Below are 23,588 nucleotides of genomic sequence, written 5' to 3' on the forward strand. Positions count from 1 at the left end.
ACCTAATGTTAATAATTTACTGGGTTTCTACAAAAAAATCTATAAGCCAGAGGATTTTATATATTCTAAAAAAAAGAGTCAACTTGGAAAGTTTCAATAGGAGCTATCTTTGTAAGATACTTGATAAATATTATTAAAAGGTACACTAATGAATAACAGTGTTGGTTTATGTCAGAAACTCAGTGTTTTTCCTTCTAAATCTTTCAAAAATAATTTTACCCTCAGGTGTCTCATGAAAAAATGCATATATGGGCTCAGTGAAGGGGGAGGGGGGAGCATTTTTATTGTTAATGTTTTAAGTTATAGAGAATATTCAATTACATTTTACTAAAATAGGCTTAAAATTAGATACGGTTGTCTCTTCCCTTTTTATCACTTGGAAATGTTTTAAAGTAGCCTGTGGCTACAACTAGGGTACTAAGAACTAATAAAAGCACTCTTACATTCCCTGATTGCTTTAGTAAGGGCTCTTTGGACTGGGCCAGTGTTTGGTTGTGAACTTTTGGATAAGCTTTCAAAAAACATGATCAGCAAGTCAAAATATCTTTAAACTCAGTAAAAAGTGTATGTTCAAGCTGCCCATATAAGCAGAGCTTTGGATAATATAAGAAGTAGATTTAGACAGATGACTGAAATTATTTAATCTCTATATGATTTTCTTGCCAGCTGTCTTTCAAATGTGAAAATAATTTTCTTTTGTGTCTGATTTTAAGTAAAACAGTCTGAAGATGGTATGTGGGTATGTGTGTGGGGGGTGTGTGTGTGTGTGTGTGTGTGTGTGTGTGCACGTGTATAAGTTCAGTAAAATTAATTATGTAGGACCCTGAACCAGACTAACTCAAAGTGAGTTTAGATTTTATTCTTTGGAAAGCACAGGTTACTGTATTATATTTCTCTTTGTTCTGCATTGGGAGGGGGTTAGGGGGAGCTTTGATAGTGGTATTTCCAGGCTTATGGTAGATGGCATAGCTGGTATGGTAGAGAGCCTGGAAAAATTGATAGTCTGTGCCTAATATAGGTCAAAGGTGACTTTTATGCTCTGGAAAAATATATAAATAAAGAGATGATATGTTGGCTTAGTACTCCAAATCATAAGACCCTAGACTTGCATGTATTTTATTTTTACCCACCTCTACTTTTTAAAATTATTCTCTAGTAATTATTAGAAATCATTAGCAACATTATTATTTTGTGATGACTTCAGTTTTCTTCAATAAGAAAATCGTGGTATGTAATTACATTGTCTCAAGATTATGTAAATGTATTATTTTAGTGTATATTGGGAAATGTCTGCTTGTCAATGCCTTAAAGTAAAAACCAGCACTTTCATTAACATTTCTAGACTCTTAAGTGAAATATATGTCTTCACTTAAGTTATAGAAGTTTAATATACTTCTTGTCGTGAATAAGTTAAATTTAAACTCTTTAATCTCATTTTATAGATTTATTTTAAAATGATAGAACAAAATAATATTTTGAAATGCTAATAATAAGTTCACATTGATTCATTTTTAACATCCCATTTCAGGTTTTATGAGAGAGTGACAAACCCTAAGTGGTCTTGCTCTTAAACAGAAAGCTTCCTTTCCCTTTTTTCCAGTATTTTTTTTTAGTTTTCGAGTTGATTGCCTATATTTAAGGGTATTTCAGATCTTTTAATAAAAGTGAACAAACTCTAGGAAAAGACCAAAGAACTTTTTTATATTTTATTACCTAAAATTGTATGGCCAGTATTTTATTGTTGGGTATGTAACAGACTTGGGCATATAGAGAAAAGCCGAAAATGTTAACGCAGTTTTTCCTACTGCTTAAAAAGAGAAGGGGTTAATGTTTTGTATTATATGTAATTTTTGTGTAGCTGTATTCTGTATCATGTTGTAAGGTATTAATATGGGTTTACAGTAAGTATGAAAATTAAAACTATTTTGCACTTTATACTGTTTTGAAATATAAAAAATAGGAGAGAACAGTGGGTTTCTGAGGTTCCTTCTTTATAAAGAACTCTTCCTGCATTCGGTTTTCTCATTGATTTGAATAAATTTTGTCCTTTACACAGTAACTTAGAAAAAAGTCTTGAGAGCAAAGGAAAGAAAAGTTTTGGGGGAAAATTTTTTTTTACTTTTAAGATTCTGGAGTGCCTTCCTCCATTTTTCTGAGCTGCCTCCATTTTTCTTAGTTTTGGACTAAAGATGCTACAGAGTATTCCAGGTACAAAAACTGCCACACAAACAGACATGATGGCCTTTTCATTGCACGAGGAAATTATTTTAATCCTCTGAGAAACAACACAGAAATCCAAGTTTTAAAATTCAAGCTAGACACACATTTTGAATATTAAGCTTCTTTGAATGGAATCTGGGAAAAAAGAGAAAGAAACTAACGTGATTGTAAGGGCTGTTTTGTGAGAGGAACTGTGCTGGGAACTTTGTTTATCTGATTTAATTTTCACAACCACTGTCAGTCAGCTGTTACTAGCTCCTTTTATAAATAAGGAAAATGAGGTTCAACCTCACCTAGGTCAGAATTTGAACCCAGGTCTATCTGTCCCCCAAAAGCACATTTTCTCCTTTATATCATCCAACGACATGTAAATTAGTCTCCATAGCAAAGGGCCAAACTGAATTTATCCGAACTACCCATTTACATTAAAATATACTACATTGGATCCAATGTGTATTTGGATATGTAAAAATACATATATGTACTACATGGGAAAGAAAATGTAACTGGGAAGAACACTAGGCCACTCTGACAAATCTTTTGCATGTGTGGTCAGAGTAACAATTTCATGAATACTAACTGGTGTGGTTAGTCAAGCAAATTTGTATCAACTTTTGTTTAAGAATTTGAAATTAAAACTTTCAGATATGTTTTAGCAAGTCTCCTCTTCTAATAGAATTCATCATACTGAAAATTGGTTTAGCCATGGTCTTGGCACCTGCCTACCAATGAATTTTTTTTTTGTAAGAAATAGAGTAGCAAGTAAGTAAAATTACATTGTAAATGCTTGTAAGACTTATTTTTAAAATAAACATTTTCAGTTAATAAAAGAACAGAAACCAATGTGACTGTATACAGCTGCATTTGTGTTCTGTTGGGGTATTTATTGCTAGTTAACATGAGAGAAGAATATACAATTAAATTAATTCAAATTTCCAGACTGTCCATGGGCCCAAAAGAGTTAAATCTAACATTTTTTATAATAGGGAAAACATGAAGTCGTTTTTAAAATCTCTTAATATAGAATGCTAAAGACATTGAATGACAAGGACTCCAGCGTAAACCTGCTTCACATTTTTCCCCTTTACCAAAAATATCTGAGACTATAGTGTGTGAGCCCAAGGAAGTTTTTCTTCTCTTGACTCAAGTGAGTCCAAATACTAGTGAGTTAGAACTAGCTCCTGCTAGTGTTACATACTAGAGGGTATGTTGTCACTGGTCAACTTTATGAATGTTTTTGAGAGAAATTGATGTTCCTTTCCACTTGTATATCAAAGGGGATCAGGTGCAATATTGTTGAATCTAAATTTTTTTAAAGTAGGTAGGTAATGTGTCAGTCATTGATTTGTTCAGCATATTATTCTAGCAAACAAGTTTCAAACCCTGTCCCTTAGAAATTCCATAATTCAAGAAAAATATTGAGATTATTAGAAAAATGATAGCACTTGTCGTAGAAAATCAGTAATATGCCCAGTAATGTTAATTTAAGATTAACTAAAATGTGCTTCATTTACCTAGAAAACCAGTGATGTGCCCAGTAATGTTAATTTAAGATTAATTTAAATGTGCTTAGAAGGAATTTTTCTCACAGCTGAAAACCAGTAATGTTCACCTGCGTTTGTTACACAGTAAGAGAAGCAGTTCATTTTAAAATGCTTTGTACTGAAAACTAGAATTCATTTTTCTTACTGTTGTTAGAAAAGAAATTTCATTTTATTTTCCCTGGAAAATAAACATGTCTCTGGAAATTTTTGGAAAGAGATATTGGTCCTTTTACTTAGGAAACTGCTGAAAATATAAACACATATTTATCCCTTTTACAGAATTTCAACTTGTATTTTTAACAGGCTAATTAGGTAAAAAGAATCTTCCGTGGAGATGGCTTGTATGTGCCTGAGTCAGTCTTTGTACTTCAGACGTTTTGCTTTATAATACCTGTGGTTTCAGTTCTTGTGGTATTTTTACTGGAACTATCTAAATATTATTTTCCCCCTCAGGCTTGAGATTACCATTAAAAACTCTAGTAGCAGATTGGATTTTATGGTAGAATTTGCCATTTTATGTAATATGAAAATACTGAAAGCATTGAGATATTTATTTATCAAATCTGTCATTTGTTGAAATATTCTTAGATATTAGGGAATTACTAAATTAGACTGTCATTTTAATATTTATCTAGATTTTTAGGTTATTTTCTTTGGGATTACGTTGTTTAAATTTTGATTACAGAAGGAACAAGGAAAGTGAGAAGGCGTAAGTTTGAGAAGTTTTTAAATATTACCATTTAGATTAATGATATATGCTTTTTTTTTTTTTTTTAAGACGGAGTCTTGCACTGTCGCCCAGACTGGAGTGCAGTCGCAATGGTGCGATCTCAGCTCACTGCAAGCTCTGCCTCCCGGGTTCACAGCATTCTCCTGCCTCAGCCTCCTGACTAGCTGGGACTACAGGCGCCTGCCACCATGGCTGGCTAATTTTCTTTTTATTATTATTTTTAGTAGAGATGGGGTTTCACCGTGTTATCCAGGATGGTCTCGATCTCCTGACCTCATGATCCACCCGCCTCGGCCTCCCAGAGTGCTGGGATTACAGGTGTGAGCCACCGCGCCCAGCCAAGGATATATGCTTTTTATCTGAGGATATATATATAAGATCGGTATTCATACAAAATAACAGATCAGAATGATCTGAAAATAATCAGAAAAATATATGGGAAATGGTTTTTAGGAAATGTCTTTAATTTTCTCTGATTATCTTCCCAGCACTCTTATACAAATGGGTATAGTTATTAAAGCAAAATTTTATTTACTCTTCTTAAAAGAGCCTCTTTTTACTAAATTCCAATCCCACAAAATTGAGAAAGAGAAATTGGTTGTATATATTGCTACGTGTGGAACTTGCATAGATTAATCAATTTATTTATTTATTTTTTCATTTTTTTTTATTATACTTTAAGTTTTAGGGTACGTGTGCACAACGTGCAGGTTAGTTACATATGTATACCTGTGCCATGTTTGGTGTGCTGCACCCATTAACAAACACGTCATTTAACATTAGGTATATCTCCTAATGCTGTCCCTCCCCCCTCCCCCCAGATTAATCAATTTAAATTAAATTAATAATTTAAACACTAAAAATCTCAAAATTACCTAGTTTTTTGAATGCTGACTCTTAAATGCACATATTCTTAAAATTATAGGCCTAGAGTCTTAATTATAGTTTTTTAATACATGGTTTGACCTGGGTTGGGATATTCTTTTTTTAATATTTCATTGACCTAGACCTTTTTTTTTTTTTCAGGTTTTAGGTACTTAGCTAGATCTTGTAAAGTTTTTATTGTTTAATACTAAATATAATTATATAAGATACCAGATAAAGTGGATGTTCCTCAATATAATATCATATTTTCATTTTAAAATTATGATGGCAGGGCACGTTAGCCAAATAATTTTGTTATGTTTTGTTACTTTGGTAAATTGATGTAAATTATGCTGAAAATAATTTCTGTTATTGGCACAGACCTTTCACATATTTGAGGCCCACATTAGCCTGTGTTAAAGTGTTTAATGATACTGAACATATTGGAACTTACAGAGAACTGCTATTCAAACCATCTTGACAAAAGATCTGATAGAAGCCTAAACATAATGAAATCTTGGTACTTAGTTCTGTGTCAGACCATGTTCAGAAAAGTAGATAGCCTTCTCCATACTTCATTATTCCAGATTAGGTGAACGTGTTCTCAAAATGTTTCAGAATGTAGTCTGACTTTGGTTTTAGTATGCCTTGAAGCGCATAAGAATTCTAGAATATATTTCACAATAATTTATACAATCTTAAACTGCTGGATAAGAAGGATCTAAATCTGCCTTGTTCAGTATAGTAACCAGTAGCCACAAATGGTATTTAAATTAAATAAAATAAAATTTAAAATTCAGTTTCTCAATTGTACTTACTATCCACATTTCAAGTGTTCAGTAGTCATGTGACTGATAGCTACTGTATTGTACAGCATAGATACAGAACATTTCCGTCATCACAGAAACCTATTGGACAATACTCATATAAAGCATTCTTCTCATTTTCTACTGTGAGCTTAGCATTCTGAAAAGGATAGAATTCTAAAGAAAATGTCTACCACATTTTAATAGAACATCTTAAATTACTTAATTTTACCCTTTTTCTATTCTCTTTAAAATAGTTTGACTCCTGGTAGATTTTAATCATCTTAAAGCATATATATTCCTTTCTCTTAATTTTAAGATTGACTGTCATGGTACAAAATCATCCTTCAGATTTAAACCAATGATTAGATCATTAACTAGGGGAAAAAAACTGGCATCTGTGTTCAGGTGATCAGATGACATAAGCAGTCTGGTTTTAATTTGTGGCCAGTACTGATTGTAACTAAGAGAGACTTGCTCTTTTTGTGGAATTGGCTGACTATTTCCCTACATCTGGAGTTAATAAAGCCTTTGAGACCACATCAGTTGTGCTTTGCCGCAAGAAGTCTTTGATCTGAAAAATCAAGACTGGCACGACTGCTGCTTCATAACATTGCATCTATGTTTTTGCAAGCTATAGTTAAGATACCAAAAGTAAAGTTATTTAGCTTATTTAGCCTGTGTTAGAAATGCTGGTAAATGTACCTCTTTGAAAGCCATATATTTCAAAACATTCTTATGATGAAAATTTTGAACTCGTGTTAGTACAAAAATGATATAGTAGGATTTTTTTTTTGCCATTTTCATTTATAAGGTCTGTCCTTTAAAAGTCCTTTGTTTTCAAAATCTATTTGAAAAAAATAGCATTACAAGCAAACTTTACCTCTAAAATGTACCGTTTTCTCCATACAACTTCAAAATTTTTGCGTAAGGGAAGGCAAGTCTTTTTCCGTGCTTTGTGTGGTTTATCTTAGTTTTCTTGCTTTCCATGACAACTGTGAATAAACCATTTTCTGATCGGCATATTCTCTTTTATTTAGCAGCGATTTGTAAGTGAGTAAAGTTTATCCTTTTACTTCCTTTTGTAATTGTAACCATTTTCAAAATTTTAAAATGTAAGTATATTAATGTGTGAAATACAGTGAATTTAACAGGAATAAGGATAAAGAAATATAAATTGATAAAGTATGTAAAAATTTAAACTGACAAATTATGTCCATTTTTGTGTGAAATGACACATCAAAACTGGAGTGTTTTCATAATTATCAAGTATGAGAGTCTTACATGCTGTTTCAGTCTATAACCTGGATAGAATTAGAGAATTTTATATTTCATACTTACATATCAAGGATGATGTGTATAGTAAGTGCACATTTGTGATAAAAAGCATATGTTCGGGTGCTGTCTTCTAAATTTGATTCACATTGTACTTTCTGGCTAGGTCTATGGATTTATTCTATTTTTTTGTTGTTCATGGTTTAGCTTGGCTTGAAGAAATCTATATAGAAAGGCGACAGAGGACTTCTAGCTAGGGCTAAGTTTAGAAGATGAAACTTGATTAAAAGAAAATAGTCCAAAGTTCCTTTCCTGAAAACCTTATCTGCCTATCAGCCTGTACAATACATTGCAGACATACTGGTATATAGTCAGTTGTTTTATTTCAACACAATCATTTGTGAAATACCTTTAAACCAGAAAAGTATGCTTAATATGTATGATGAACAAACCATTTTATCTGCCATATTCCTCAAACTAGGGGATCCTTCTAGATAATTCTTGGGAATATACTGTATCTTTTCCAAGACTTCTCAGGTACCACAGATGTGTGTTTTTATCTCTGGGATGTGAAAGGTAGGAAACAAACCTGAATGCCAGTCCATTTAAAAAAAAAAAAAATCACCTGTGCTAGTATTATCAGGAGTAGCACGAAGCGTAAAAACTGACTTTTTAACCTTTTATTTAGAATAAACTGTATATATAACTAGGCTCATGTTAGACGAAAACTGCAAGGAACAGCATTTGAGTAGTGAACAGGTAATATTTAGCAACATAACTACTCCTATTAGAATGAAAGATGATACTGTTAGCTATAACTTATTGCCAGCATACTTTGTACAAGGCACTGTGCTAAACATTTTATATATAATTTCATCTGATCTGCCCATCAATCTCCTCATGCAAGTAGTGTTAACACCATTTTACAAAAGAGGGAGTTGAATCTTGGGAAGATTAGGGTAATTTGCAAGGGGTCTTTACAGTTAATACCTCCAAGAAAGAATAAATTAATATAATTGACAGTTTATGTAAATAAAAAGTTGGGATCCCATGTTAATCTTGGTGTGCTTCCTTAACTCTTTTTCTATTATTAGTCTATAGAAATATATGCTTGGGGTAAAATATCAAATTATGTAGAAGAACATAAAGTAAAAATCCTCCTTCCCAATTCGAAGTCCAAAGAGGTAACCATTGTCAGGTTTCTTGTATGTAATTCTAGAAATTTTCTATGCTTATGCAAACAAATTGATATATGATTTTTAAAATACATGCTTCCATAATTTTAATGTTATTCTCCTTCAGTCAACACTTAAAATTTTTATTTTGTTGAATTTTTTGTATCATTTCAAACTAAAACAAAATAGTTTGTTTCATACACTGCTCACAATAGCTTACCTTTCTCTTCTTCCTGACTTCTGGTTGACTTTTATAGACTGTGCATCACTTTAGATATTGTTTTCCACCTTTGTTTCAATAGTTATGAGAACAGTGTGATCACATTTTTATCATTAAGGTTATTTGGCTGCCCATTTAGTTTTCCAGAGGAATGCAAATGTTGGCCATTTGCTAATTCAAAATGTTTATAGTTTGCTTATCTAAAGCAAGGGTTTATCAAAGGAAATTAATACAGCTCTAACAAATTAAATGAGATTTTTCTTAAAGCTTTGCCGGACTTGAAAGTGTACTGGAAATGTATTTTTAATTTACTTGCTAACTCTACCAAGTTAAGGAAGTTCCTGAACAATTGTGTTGTGCCTTCGATAGTTACCTTTTAATTGTAACAAAGATAGCAACATTTAATCAAACTCATTTTGATTTTATTTGGTGAATCTTGTAACACTGAAAAGAATGAATTTTATGAACCCAGATTTTATGTTACGCTGTATTCAAAGGACATTTGTTTGCTCGATCAGATTTTGAATCCTGACCCTATGTGAGGTTTGTGTTTGGTAAGCCAGCTCAATGCTTATTCAGTCACTTGGTGTAACTGTCATACCAAGATGCACTACAGAGATATTTAGAGTAGTATTTTTCCCTAATAACCAGCTTAAAAAAAAATGTGGATGGTAATTAAGTTTGACATTATTTATGTGGATTTAGGCAGTATTCTTTTCATTTGTGGTAGCCCTTTGTAAAAATTAGATAGGCCTTTTTAAGCCCCTTGCCTAATATAGAACTCATTTTACATAAGTAATATGATAGTCATTTACATTTTAATTAAATGTACTGTTTAATTTTAAGGTATATGCGCCATCCCCAAATTCAGATGATTTCAACCGTGAATCCCCTAGTTATCCATCTCCTAAGCCACCAACCAGTATGTTCGCTAGCACTTTCTTTATGCAAGGTAAGTACTACCAAACAATTGCCAAATACTACCGCAGACATCTGTGTATCAGCCAGTATTTTAAAGTATTAGGAAAGAGAATACCTATATTCAGGCCTTATTTAGGCATTTTTTTGGCTAAAGTAAATTAAAATTTAGCTTTATAATTTTCCAGTGCTGTTTATTGCTGGCTGCAATTTAATTGAATTATCTAGCAAACCATTGGAGTGCTGGTCCAGTATTGATTGAATTTATAAAAGTCTTAAATTGAGAAAAATGCATAGAGCTGTTCTTGCTCATTTTAGAATTTAAATGTATGAAAGCTGTTAACTCTAGTTTCTTATTTAATTTATGGATTCATACCATGCCTAGAATTACCAATATAAAGAAAGAGTGAATATCATAGAACAGAGTAAGACTTGTTAAGAGAGAAAGTGTTGCATTTCCTTTCGTTCATGTCCAGCAAATCATTTTTATTTGGTCTTCTGTGGTTTTGGACTATGGGAAGCAAATATATGGGAGCAATAAATTATTACATAAATGGTTCCTTGACTTTATATTGTTGAGTGAAGTCATTGCTGACACATTTCGTTTGAAAGCTAACTATAATATGGTAATAATCAATTACTTAGTTTTACTATTAGAAAAACTTCTTTGTTCCACAGTTTCAAAATGTTTGATATAATGCACATTGCGTGTTATGGATTAATAACTTTCTGTGTGTTTATAAGTATACCACTTAACTAAAAATAAATCTAGCCTATTCCCAAATTTGGAATTTTTATTATCTTCCTTGATATGAATTTAGATCTTCTGAAGATTTTTATAATGGCCTGCCTATTACAGCTTAGATTACTTTTTTCCCTAACTAAAATGTTAATTTCTTCTTTTTAAATAGTAATTTTACAGTTTAGAGGGAAGAAAAGTGGTACAAGACTAGGTTGGAAAAGGGAGGAAAAATATCTGGAGGGTACCCTTTGAATTTTTATAAGCAACATCAAAATACAAGAAAAATTTTAGCTAAGGAAAATTTTATATTTCTCTTTTTGTCTTAGATGGGACCCACAATTCTTCTGACCTTTGGAGTTCATCAAATGGGATGAGCCAGCCTGGTTTTGGTGGAATTCTGGGGACCTCCACTTCCCACATGTCTCAATCCAGTAGTTATGGCAACCTTCATTCACATGACCGTTTGGTAGGCTATAACATGTGACTAGGGTACAGCAACACTTTGTCCTCACTTGTCTTTCATTTTGGATTAGAAGTGTAAAATCTAATTCTGCCAAAACTTCTGAAGTTTGAAGTACTTCAAGGCTTACTGCATTTACCATGCCTTTCTAAAAAATAAATGACAATAAGTAGTGCTCTTTAGCTGCTAACTTGTAAATGCTCTTTTTGACCTGTTATCATAGTTGTCCATTATATGTGAATATTATTCAGAAAATATATTTAATAGATCATATCTCTTTCCATCTAGAGTTATCCTCCACACTCAGTTTCACCAACAGACATAAACACGAGTCTTCCACCAATGTCCAGCTTTCATCGCGGCAGTACCAGCAGTTCACCTTACGTTGCTGCCTCACACACTCCTCCCATCAATGGATCAGATAGCATTCTAGGTGAGCTTTTTGAGTTGGCAAAACTTCCTAAAACCTAGTTTGTGGACCTTCAGTGACCCCAATATCTCTCTCTCTCTCTCTCTCTCTCTCTCTCTATATATATGTATGTTTATATATATGTATGTTTATATATATGTTTTATATATATGTTATATATATATGTTATATATATATGTGTTTTATATATACACACACACACACACACACACATTGTTTGAGACACAGTCTCTCTTTCTCACCCAGGCTGGAGTGCAGTGGCACAGTCATGGCTCACTGCAGCCTCAACCTCCAAGGTTGAGGAGGTGATCCTCCTGCCTCAGCCTCCCCAGTAGCTGGGACTACAGGCATGTACCACCATACTCAGCTGATTTTTTTTTTACTTTTTGTTGAGACAGGGTATCATTATATGGCCAGGGCTGGTCTGAAACTCCTGGCCTCTAGTGATCCTTCCACCTCGGCCTCCCAAAATGCTAGCATTATAGACATGACCCACCACATGTGGCCTCTTTTTTTATTTTTATTTGTTTATGTATTTATTTTTGAGACAGGGTCTCACTCTCTCAGCTCTTTCATTCTGTGGCTACAACCTCCGCCTCCAGGCTCAGGTGATACCCCAGCTTCGGCTTCCCAGGTAGCTGAGACTACAGCACACACCACCGTACCCAGCTAATTTTCCATTTCTAGCAGAGATGGCGTTTGTCCACATTTCTCAGGCTGGCCTTGAACTCATGAGCTCAAGAGATCGGCCTGCCTCAGCCTCCCAAAGTGCTGGGATTACAGGCATGAGCCACCGCGCCTGGCCTTGGCCCCTCTTTCAGTATATTTTTTAGTGTTGAATTTAGAAGTGAAAGACAGGAAGACAAGAAGCTTTTTTATTTTCATCAATATAGAGACTGGTAAAGAACTCATCTTTAGTTTATTAATAAGTGCAACACATGCAGAGTATTTCCTAGTTTATTGTAACAGATGTGAGATGACGATAGAGAACACCCTTGAAATAATGGCAGAGTACTAAAATACAATACTTGCTGGTAAAATTCTTGATTTATTTCTCTATGAAATATCCAGGAACCAGAGGGAACGCTGCTGGAAGCTCACAGACAGGCGATGCACTGGGAAAGGCTTTGGCATCTGTGAGTATTGACTTTACACATTCTGCTGAGTACAGTGATAAGATTCTGTAGGTGATAAGTGTCTCTAAAGAGCATAGATGTAACAAGATCAATTTCATTACACATTTAGAGTTATTCTCCATTTGTATTGATATGTGCCCTTAAATGCTATGCCTATGGTACAGCAAATACTGGGAAGAGGAAAAAGAAGTCATCTAAAGCACAAACTGCCAAGATTAATCATTAAGTCTCTTTCTTCTAAATACATAGTAATTGGCCCATTAAAATAAGTCAAGTGGAACCACGAAAGATAACTCAGTATTCTGATCCAGAGAATGAAGTGCCTTTATAAGAAACTTTTCCAAGATCAAAAGCATTTCGTGTACTGTATTTTTTTTAAAGTCAACTGCATCTGACTTACTCAAGGAAGAGGAAATGAGAGCCTTCTCCCCAAAAAAGCCAGATTCATTGAAGAATCATGCTAAAATGAGTAAAAGTGATTTGATGGAATCCGATAGTATTTTCTTGAGCAAGTAGTTCACATACATCACATCAGAACATTAATGACAAAGCACTGATTATATTTTAATATCTGATTCTTAAAACATTAAAATCTCTTCTTTCGGAATGCCAGAACTAGAAGGGAGAGCGTTTTTCAGTAAATCTACAACAATTTCAAATCTAATTATTGAAAAGGGGCACTCGTGCTTTGCACTTCCTAAAATTTCACTTTAGATGATTTTTTTTCTTCTTGTTTTCTGAGCAGTATGCCTCTTAGAATTCCCACAGAATTGTCTTTTATTTTCTGTGAAGTGCAATTAACTGTCAGATAGATTTGTTGCCATTCATGGAGAAGGCAGAGCACATTAATAACCTGAGTAGTAGGAAGCAACTGTTGAACATTTAAGGAGATAAACCTCTTTGCATATTGTTTCTGTAAATAAATTTTTCTCTACAGCTGAATACTAGCTTCTTGGAAAATGAAGCCAAGTCATACTCATCTACTACATAGTAGAGATGGAGCACACACAAAATGGAGCTCAGTGAATGTTTGTTGAATTTTTCTTGGATCATATAATAATAATAGTAATGATAATAACAAAACTCACAAAATTTATCAGCTATAATTTGAATGCTTACTAGGTGCTAGGCCCTATACTAAGCATTTACATGCCCTGTTTCATTTAATCCTCAAGAAAGCCGTGTAAGGTTGGCATTGTTATCCCCACATTACAGATGAGGAACTAAGGTTTAAAAGGTTAAGTAACTTGAGCTCAAAAAGATTAAGCAACTTGCCCTAGGGGAATCATAAGCTAGCATGGATAAAGCCCATATATATTAGAAGCCTCATCAGACCGGCGTCAGACTCTGCTCCTAACCACTGCTCCATACATCCAGAAAGTGCGGTGCTATGGTAATTATCTTACAGGGTATTGATGAGAATGAAAGCAAATTGTCTCACCCTTTTCTCGACTTACTGCCACCTGTTGAAAATGACCTATTTAGGAAGAAAATTTTATTCTATACTAAACCTGAGAGGTCTCCAGGTATTTGATTGACTTGCCATATTCCTTCTCCTGATTCTGGAAGAATCCAGTAACTGATATTTCACATGTAACAGAACAAATAACATTTGAACTTTCAGTGCGAGATAATTTTTTAAAATGTAACCTGCATTTTGGGGGCTTTTTTTCTCAAAGGTCATTTGTTTATTTTATTAAAGAAAAACTTCTCTCAGGGAACCTTGGCCTATAGGCAGGCAAGAATTTGCGATGTTCTCAGTGGCCCATCAAGTTCATTTTGTTACCCTTCACATCCTTGAGTATCTTCCCATGTTATAGACAGCGTACTAGCCAAACCAAAATGGCATTTGGAAAAGAAAACCCAAATATACCGTGAATGGAATCCAGTGAAGAGATGTTTAATCTAGTTAGTGGGTGGGCCTTGGTTGTCATGGAAACTCAGCTCTGTCATCCTGTGTTGTTACTAGGCAGTAGCAGCCAGGTCATTCCATAAATCATTTCTGTCATAGCTGACGGTGATGCATTCCATCTGCTCCATCACTGCATGCCATAGTCTGCACATTTCAAATCCCTTCCTTCAATCCATCGGCTTCCCCACTTCCCAGCCGGACACCTCCCCAAATACGTTCTTTTTCCAACTTTCCTTACAGACCCTCATTCACTTTAATATATGTTTAGTGCACTCAAAATGTACTGAAAAAGAAAAACATCACACTATCTGGGGATAGGAAGGATTAGAAGAGATGAGGAGAGGGAACTTAATGAGGATTATATTTGAGAGTCTGACATGCATATCATAATTTCATGTCAGGTATTATAGATCTTTTGAAATGGTGACTGACTATTTTGAAATTTTAAGTTCTTTAGAATGTGACGCTTTTAATATAGCATCTGGTTTTAGATGGAGAAACACTATGCTGTTGTCATTAAAAATTAATTCTATTTCCCCAATTGTCCGATATGTGTCTTAAAAGATCTTTCGTATTGTGAAACATCAGAGGGTGCAACCTTTGTTCTTCAGTTTAGGTATTAAAGAGCACACAGAATACTGTGTGATTAAACATGTAAGGCCAGATAATGCATTTGCAAAGGTTCCTTTATTTTAGGTTTAAGCCTGGATAATTGTGGTCTTAATCTCAGGATAGCAAGAAAGAGAATTGTACATGAAAGTATTTACACAAAGTTCCCAAAGCCCTGTGGATTATGCATTAGTTTAGATTAAAAAAAAAAAAAAAAAAACCTAGGGTAGATAGAAGGAAAGGAAAATCTGGGTATTCGTGCCATTTCTAATGTGTTTCCCTGAACATTTGCCAGACAATAACCCTTTAAGATTGTGCCCGTGGAGAGTTATATAGAGGAAGAAACATCTGGTTTATTTCAGTGCCTAATACCATATCAAAACACTTGGTCTTTAATTTAGAGGAGATCAAACAAGAAGACTGTTTAATTTTGTTGATTATATCAGACTTCTTTGTGATAATTTATGTTTTGATTTCTACCTCAGAGCAAGGGAAAAAGAGAGAGAGATAGAGAGAGAGAGAGAGTGTGTGTGTGTATGTGTGTATTAATCTGGATAAATGGTCAGTAGTCTCTAACAAAAGAAAAGAAAATTCAGGGAAGTTGATGTTTAAAAGTAATTCATGAAATAACTTTCTTTGTTCCTTAGACTCAATAACATTTGCATAATAAAGATTAACTGAAATGTGCACTGTAGTGTTTAAAAAATGGGGCTCACAGTTCCGGGGTTGGGCTTGGGAGCAGTCCATTGTTTCTTTTTTGTCTAAAGCCCTTTTCATTAGCCTCTGGCTTATTGGCACCCTGCTGATTGGAATAGACCATGACTGATAGGAGGAGGAGTCTCATTTGTTGGAGTAAAATGAGGCATATTACCGTTTAAGCCTGGCAGAAGGTATTGGGAGTTATTCATTATTGGTCATTTAACAGTGTGAGGACCGTGAACCGCATGCAGAATGAGTGCGTACTTTGTTTAGGCTCTACGCTCTAAATCACTCTGTACCCCCATTTTTTTAAGTAACTGATTTTGTTCTTTTTATTCTTACCTTCAAACATCAATGTAGGAGTTCTTTTAAGGCCAGGAAGTGTGAAAAGAAACGTATTCCTGATTTAGAATACTCTGCCAAATAAAGCCTGTGTTTAGAACTTAAAGTAGTACAATTTTTATAGAACAAGTGTGATATGTTTGTGATTTGGTAATAAAATAAACACTCAGAGATAAAGCTTAGTGAAATGACCTGTGATCCAAAAGGCTGTGTTACCATACTTTTCAAATGTTGTATTGCTCCTCCTCTCCCACCATACACATTCTTTTTATGAAAGTGAAAGTGATTTTTTAAAAAGTCCTGTAACTTACAGGGCTATCTGTAAATTTAGGAAAAGTATTGATAACAGTTCTGTCTGTCATCACTTTAACTGGCAAAGTAGAACCAGTGACTGTGATGGATGAGTGGAAAAATTGGCTTTTATTGTACAAATGGAGAAGCTGCTTTTGGAAAAAATACCAGAAATGATGTATTTTTATACTTGATATGTTTTTGGTGCTGCTTCTCCCGTTTAGACAGTGATTTTTTTTTTTTTTTTTAAGTTTACACCAATTTTACATATAGCATTGGGGCATTTCACCAAGTCATGTAAAGATAGTGCTCTTGTATGACTCTAAACTAGAACCTCTTCCTTCCTTGATATAAAGGAGCTTTCACCAGTTGTTGACATGGTTAGGGATTGTTTAAGTGTAAGGACAGAGTTTTCAGGGAAAATCGGGATTGGTAGTCCATTTCTACCCTCAAAAGCCCATGCCTACCTAACAGTGTGATATGGACAGCTTAGTACATCAACACTAATTCCCAGAAATAGTGAAACCTCACCATATGATTATTCTCAAAGCTTATGCCATAAAACTGATTTGAAATTAAGTCATATTTCTAACAAGCTCTTTTGCCCTTGGTATTTCTGTTGCTGACCCACATTGTATAAATACCAAGATAAATACTACCATTTATTGAGTCCTGCTTTTTATCAGTTAGTATTATAGCAAATTTCAATTGTAGTTTAATCATTCAAGTTAAAAATACATATATTGGGCACCTACTTGTACAAGATACTGGCATACAATAATGGATTCAATGTTGACCAGTATAAGTTTCCTGTCTTCAAAGAGCTTGTAGTCAAGGAGAGAAGACAGATATACAAATAATGATAATGTATAACACAGTGTGAAGTAAAAGAGCAGAGAGAAGTTCAGACTATTTTCTAAGAGTGTAAGGAAAGTGAAAATGTATAAATGGGGAAGTGACATTGGAACTGCGCTTTGATAAGTAGAATTCCATCTGGGAGAGGTTAAGAAACAAGCGTTCTCAAAGGAGGACAAGCTGTGTTTAGAAAATGAAAAAAATATTTTGTTTGCATAACAGGGTATGTAGGTTAAAAGCAGATTATAAGGGCTGGGTGTCACCGCGCCTGTAATCCCAGCACTTTAGGAGGCTGAGGCGGTGGGGTCACCTGAGGTCGGGAGTTCGAGACCAGCCTGACCAACATGGAGAAACCCCGTCTCTGCTAAAGATACAAAATTAGCCTGTCATGGTGGTGCATGCCTGTAATCCCAGCTAGTCGGGAGGCTGAGGCAGGAGAATCACTTGAACCCAGGAGGCAGAGGTTGTGGTGAGCTGAGATCGCACCATTGCACTCCAGCCTGGGCAATAAGAGCGAAAGTCCATCTGAAAAAAACAAAAAAAGAGGAAAAAAAATTAGCCAGGTATGGTGGTACACGCCTATGTAATCCCAGTTGCTTGGGAGGCTGAGGCAGTAGAATCACTTGAACCTGGTTGCAATGAGCCGAGATCGTGCCACTGCACTCCAGCCTGGGCGACAGAGCAAGAATCCATCTCAAAAAAAAAAAAAAAAAAAAACGTTTTTGAGAAAAGTAGTTCAGGGCAATTATGTACAGGATGGAAAGAGAGGGGAGTAACTAGAAATGTAAACACTTAAGTAGTCCAGCCGCAAGTTTGAGTAGAGATTTAAAGTGGTGTCATGGCAGTGATTATGACATGTGCCTGTCCCAGAAACATTAGAGAATTGTAGATATTGGTGTCTCCAGAGGGAAGGGTAGAGTGGCAGAGGAAAAGAGGAGAGAGTACTTACGGTAACCATAAGCATGGTGTTACTAACCTAAATAGAAGAGATGGGAAGGATGGGAAGCTTGGGGTGGTGGTACAAAATTTGGGTTTGGACATAACTGAGCTTGAGATGAAAAAAGAGCGTGTCCAGATAGAAAAGTCTAGCAACCAGTGTGACAAGAGAGATACCAATTTAGGAGTCTTTCACCTGGATGTGGTGGTTGATATTTGACAAAGAATACTATTACCAAGAGATAAAGCACAGGGAAGTGAAAGAATACTGAGACTAGAATTCTGGGGAAACCTACATTAAGGGAAATGGAAGAGTAAAATAGAGATGGACCCTAGGGACTTTATCAAATACAAGGACTGAAAAGAATCACTTAAATGGAAATTCCTAGCGTGGATTATGCTTTTCATTCTTAATGACAACTGTATATCTGTACATTGAACCCTCACCATTTATCTGCACTATTGTGGAATCTGAGGCTACATTAATAAGAGAAATTCCTCCTTCTTCTGGGGCTTATATTTTACCATGGGAAAGGATAAAAAAACAGGTAACAAACAAATGTAGATGATTAGAAATACAGTGTAAGCACTATGAAGAATATGAAAGCAGGAGTATGTGACAGAAAATGCTGCTTCATGAGTTGCGCTAGTTGACAGTTTTGCATAGAACTGACGATTTCTCGCTCATCCATCCACCATCAGTGTTATCAGCCTTTCCCTCCTTTGCCAGTATTGTATTCAAGACATATTTCATAAAGATGAGCATCAATTGCTCATAAATGGTATAATTATTTGAATTTTGAACATAAGAAACGGTGGTTTTCAGTGGCAAAGAGGTATGTTGAGGGCTGGGTGCAATGGCTCCCGCCTGTAATCCAAGCACTTTGGGAGGCCAAAGCAGGCAGATCATTTCAGCCTAGGAGTTCAAGACCAGCCTGAGCAACAAAGTGGAACCCCATCTCTACAAAAAATACAGAAATGTTGGGTGTGGTGGTGAGGGCTTGTAGTCCCAGCTCCTTGGGAAGTCAAGGTGGAAGGATTGCTTGAGCCCAGGAAGTTGAGGCTGCAGTGAGCCATGATTGCACCACTGCACTCCAGCCTGGGTGACAGAGCAAGACCCTGTCTCAAAAAAAAAAAAAAAAAAGAAAAGGAAAAGGTACATTGAAACATGTTTTGTTTCTGTTGAAGTTTGATGACCTTCCCTAATTTACTTATGTAGCTGAAATAAATCAATGTATGTGTGCAAAGCCACCAGGAACAAAAATGTACTTTTCCAAGCTAATTTTCCATGTGTCCAATGAATGTTTTAAAAGGTAACAACTTAAAAACCAACAATATTGATTTTTTTTTTTTTTTTTTTTTTTTTTCATACAGAGTCTTACTCTGTCACCCAAGCTGGAGTGCAGTGGCTCGATCTCGGCTCACTGAAACCTCCACCTCCCAGATTCAAGCAATTCTCCTGCCTCAGACCCCGCGAGTAGCTGGGATTACAGTTGCCCACCACGCCCGACTAATTTTTGTATGTTTAGTAGAGACGGGGTTTCTCCGTGTTGGCCAGGCTGGTCTCGAACTCCTGACCTCAGGTGATCCGCCTGCCTCAGCCTCCCAAGGTGCTGGGATTATAGGCATGAGCTACCACGCCCGGCCTAATATTGGCCTTATACTACCTCTCTGTTGCTAGATCCTCCCAAAGTGTTTTGAACTCTTTTCCATAGCTTTACTTTTCCAAAATAGCTTTTTAAATAGAGTATACAGTGTCTAGATCCTGACTATTTGAGATAGTTGATGTATAAAGGCATTTACAATTATAAGTTACTAACGTCATACAAATTGGCGTATTTTGTTTGAAGTGCATATATCCCTTTGTAGTCAAAGGAAGGTAGACTTTGGGCTGCTTACAGTTTGAAAGCCTGTTACCTTTTTAAAAAATGAAATTTGGTGGGCCGTGGTGGCTCACACCTGTAATCCCAGCCAGCACTTTGGGAGGCCGAGGTAGGTGGGTCACCTGAGGTCAGGAGTTCAAGACCAGCCTGTCCAACATAGCGAAATCTTGTCTCTACTAAAAATACAAAAATTAGCCAGGCGTGGTGGCACGCGCCTGTAGTCCTAGCTACTGGGAGGCTGAGGGGGGAAAATCACTCGAACCTGGTAGGTGGAGGTTGCAGTGAGCCAAGATCATGCCCCTGCACTCCAGCCTGGGTAACAGAGTGAGACTCCATCTCAGGGAAAAAAAAAAAAATGAAATTTGCAAATTGTGACTTGTAGAGTTTTGTCGGATATGAACCTGTCCCAATATCTGGCTTTGTCAAATCTTGAAAGAACATTATTATGCTTTCTTTAAAAATAATGTTGAAATTCCTTGTATGCTGTAAATTGGGTCTCTTTAAATTCATTAGAGCTCTAAGTTTATTCAAAGCAAGGTCATTTCTACTGGATGACTTTTTGCACTCACAAGTAGTTTTCCTTTTTAAAATATTTGACCACAATTTATCCATATAAGTTGCTTTGTCTGCCCTAAGTGCTGAGATATGAAAATGATTATTATGCATATTAAAAGACTAGGATTGTCCAAGAAGAGATCTTAGGGAAGGGCCTTTGGTGCCTGGATTAAGGGTACTTTTAAAGTGTTTACTGTTGTTGCCAGGCACCATGGCTCACGCCTGTAATCCCAGCACTTTGGAAGGCCAAAGCGGGTGGATCACCTGAGGTCAGGAGTTCAAGACCAACCTGATCAACATGACAAAAACCCATCCTAAAAAAAAGTTAGCTCGGCATGGTGGCATGCACTGGTAGTCTGAGCTACTAGGGAAGCTGAGACAAGAGAATCGCTTGAACCTTGGGGGGTGGAGGTTGCAGTAAGCTGAGATTGCGCCACTGCACTCCAGCCTGGGTGACAGAGTGAGACTTCATCTCAAAGTGTTCACTGTTGAATTAGATAAACTTGAATTAATCTCTGTCACCATTTATTTTTGGCAATATGAAATATATATAAAGTATCGCAACAAAACTTTGAGCCAGAATACCTAAATTTATGCATCCCGATAATTTATCCTTTTCAAAGTAGACCTATTAGGATTTGAAGTCCACAAATCATCTTGGAAACAATTTTTGAAGCATAACAGGATTGTTTCACTTTCTTCAAAGGTGACAAAGTATCTTCTGAGAATAAGTTTAATGTTTTACAACACTCAATCATTTGGAGCTAAAATTGGCAAAAATGTGGTTGATCAAACTGAGTAACTTTTTAAATGAGAGGTAAGGGGTAACTATTAAAAAGATTATTTTCTTTGTTCAGCTTTTAAACTGTCCTTAAAGACCATTCTAAAAGATAGTATTAATAGTTTTCTGAGGTGATTATTTTTAAAGATACCACTTATTTAGGTAACATATTCTAGAAAGATTGTCAGATTTGTTAACTTTGTAGATACTTCTCCTTTTTCTGTTCTAACAAAAACTTTAAGTTATTTTCACCTAGAATAATAAAGAAATACATGTGATCTATTTTATTCCTCTCATATTAGAATAGACATACTTTTTAATCCTGTTTTTTAAACTGAGGCTTCTGTATGATGAAACAGTCTAAAACTTGACGAGAAATTTTTTCACTCTGAAGTCTTGGGGTGACAACTAGATTATAAAAATAACTCCATGTGAATGGATTTGTGTATGTGCTGTTGTCACATATTGATACATGTGTATTTCTTGTTTTCTGGTTAGATTTATTCTCCTGACCATACCAGCAGTAGTTTTCCATCAAATCCATCAACACCAGTTGGATCACCTTCACCTCTCACAGGTAGGCTTCTGTTTAACTACTTCTAACTTGAGGGGCTACTTGGAAATATTTCTAGTTCATTTATTTCTCAGCAAACTTTAATAAAAATTTGTGAAAAATCATTTAGATTTTGACTATAAGAAAGTATGTAAAGAGAGCCTTCCTCTTGAATTCATTTTGGAGAATATTGAAATATTTGCTAGTTTTTAATTATTTATTAATATCTTTCCTGATTCTTAATTTGTTATCATTTCTAAAAACAGTAGTTACAACAGGATAAAAACAAGACCAGGCAATTGGAATCAAGATAAAATATGGAGAAAGAATGAATCAAAAATTTTTCTAAAGTAATTTTTTTAGAGACAGGGTCTTACTCTGTTGCCCTGGCTGGAGTGTAGTGGTATGGTCTCGGCCCACTGCAGCCTCCAACTCCTGGGCTCAGATGATCCTTCCACCTCAGCCTCCTGAGTAACTGGAACTGCAGGTGTATGCCACCATGCTAAGCTAATTTTTTTACTTTTTGTAGAGACTGGGTCTCATTATGTTGCCCAGCCTAGTCTTGAACTCCTGAGCTCAAGCAATCCTCCCACCTTGGCCCCCCAAAATGCTGGGATTACAGGTGTCAGCCACCATACCCCCCCCCCAAAAATGGTTTTTATGAGATAGCATGTAAAATAAACAAGATTAATCTATTTAAAAGTACATGTAACTTCCTCCTTGTTCTCCACACTTGTCATGTACTACGGGTAAGATTCAAAGATGAATAACTATTTCTGCTAGATAGTCTGTTTTTATTTGTAGGTCAACTAAGTTATTTCACATAGATACAAAAATTCTTGGGAATGTTGTGGTTTTTCTGCTAAGGAAAAAAACTCTCTGTGAAGGTGGATGAGTATTGTTAGTGGAGATAAGTGGTTCACATTTGTTTTTGTTTTGTTTGAGATGGAGTCTCGCTCTGTTGCCCAGGCTGGAGTGCAGTGGCATAATCTCGGCTCACTGCCACCTCCACCTCCTGGGATCAAGGGATTCTCCTGCTTCAGCTTCCCGAGTAGCTGGGATTACAGGCATCTGCCACCACGCCTGGCTAATTTTTATATTTTTTTGTAGAGATGGAGTTTCACCATGTTGGCCAGGCATGTCTCGAACTCCTGACCTCAAGTGATCCACCTGCTTCATCCTTCTCCCAAAGTGCTGGGATTACAGGTGTGACCCACTTTGCCCGGCCCACATGGTTTTTTTTCTTAATATTTTTCACATTAGTTTAGATAACTTCTAAATACTATCCTACAGTATAAATTTTTGGAGACATGATTGATGTTACTGTAAATGGGATTTTTTTTATTTCTTAGGAATAAATATAAGTATATAAAAATGTTTAACATCTTTTAAGCTATAATTTTAAAACTCGAACTGTATTTTTCTGAGCAGTGTTTGGAGAAAAGCCTTGCTGAAGAAAAAATATGTTAGACTGTTTTGAGGAAAAGGCATTAGGCAACTGGGTAAAGTTACCATATTCCTCCAACAACAGGTGGGGAAATAATTCTGTTTTCCTAAGCAAGCCATTAGTTAAGTCCATGCAGTTTTGTGTTTTGTTGTTGTTGTTGTTAAGCCTTTTTGCATTGTGGCCCTGGCCATCACCTATGCCTTGC

General features: G+C 35.6%; 1 protein-coding gene across 12 annotated transcripts in view; it reads left to right on the top strand.

Moving 5' to 3' along the window:
* Positions 1-23,588, top strand: part of TCF12 (transcription factor 12) — a 372,383-nt gene that overhangs the window by 304,072 nt on the left and 44,723 nt on the right. For 9 of the 12 annotated variants that reach the window (XM_032174711.2, XM_032174712.2, XM_032174715.2 and 6 more), the window contains 5 exons: positions 9,681-9,786; positions 10,821-10,960; positions 11,243-11,387; positions 12,456-12,520; positions 21,882-21,960. In XM_032174711.2, coding sequence (XP_032030602.1) covers positions 9,681-9,786; positions 10,821-10,960; positions 11,243-11,387; positions 12,456-12,520; positions 21,882-21,960 — 535 coding nt within the window. Of the gene's footprint in view, positions 1-8,488; positions 8,624-9,680; positions 9,787-10,820; positions 10,961-11,242; positions 11,388-12,455; positions 12,521-21,881; positions 21,961-23,588 lie in introns of those variants that run through there. The other 3 variants (XM_058427954.1, XM_032174722.2, XM_058427953.1) reach the window with 2 other exon arrangements.

The sequence above is a fragment of the Hylobates moloch genome, unplaced genomic scaffold, assembly GCF_009828535.3.
Source record: "Hylobates moloch isolate HMO894 unplaced genomic scaffold, HMol_V3 SCAFFOLD_14, whole genome shotgun sequence".
NCBI lineage: Eukaryota > Metazoa > Chordata > Mammalia > Primates > Hylobatidae > Hylobates > Hylobates moloch.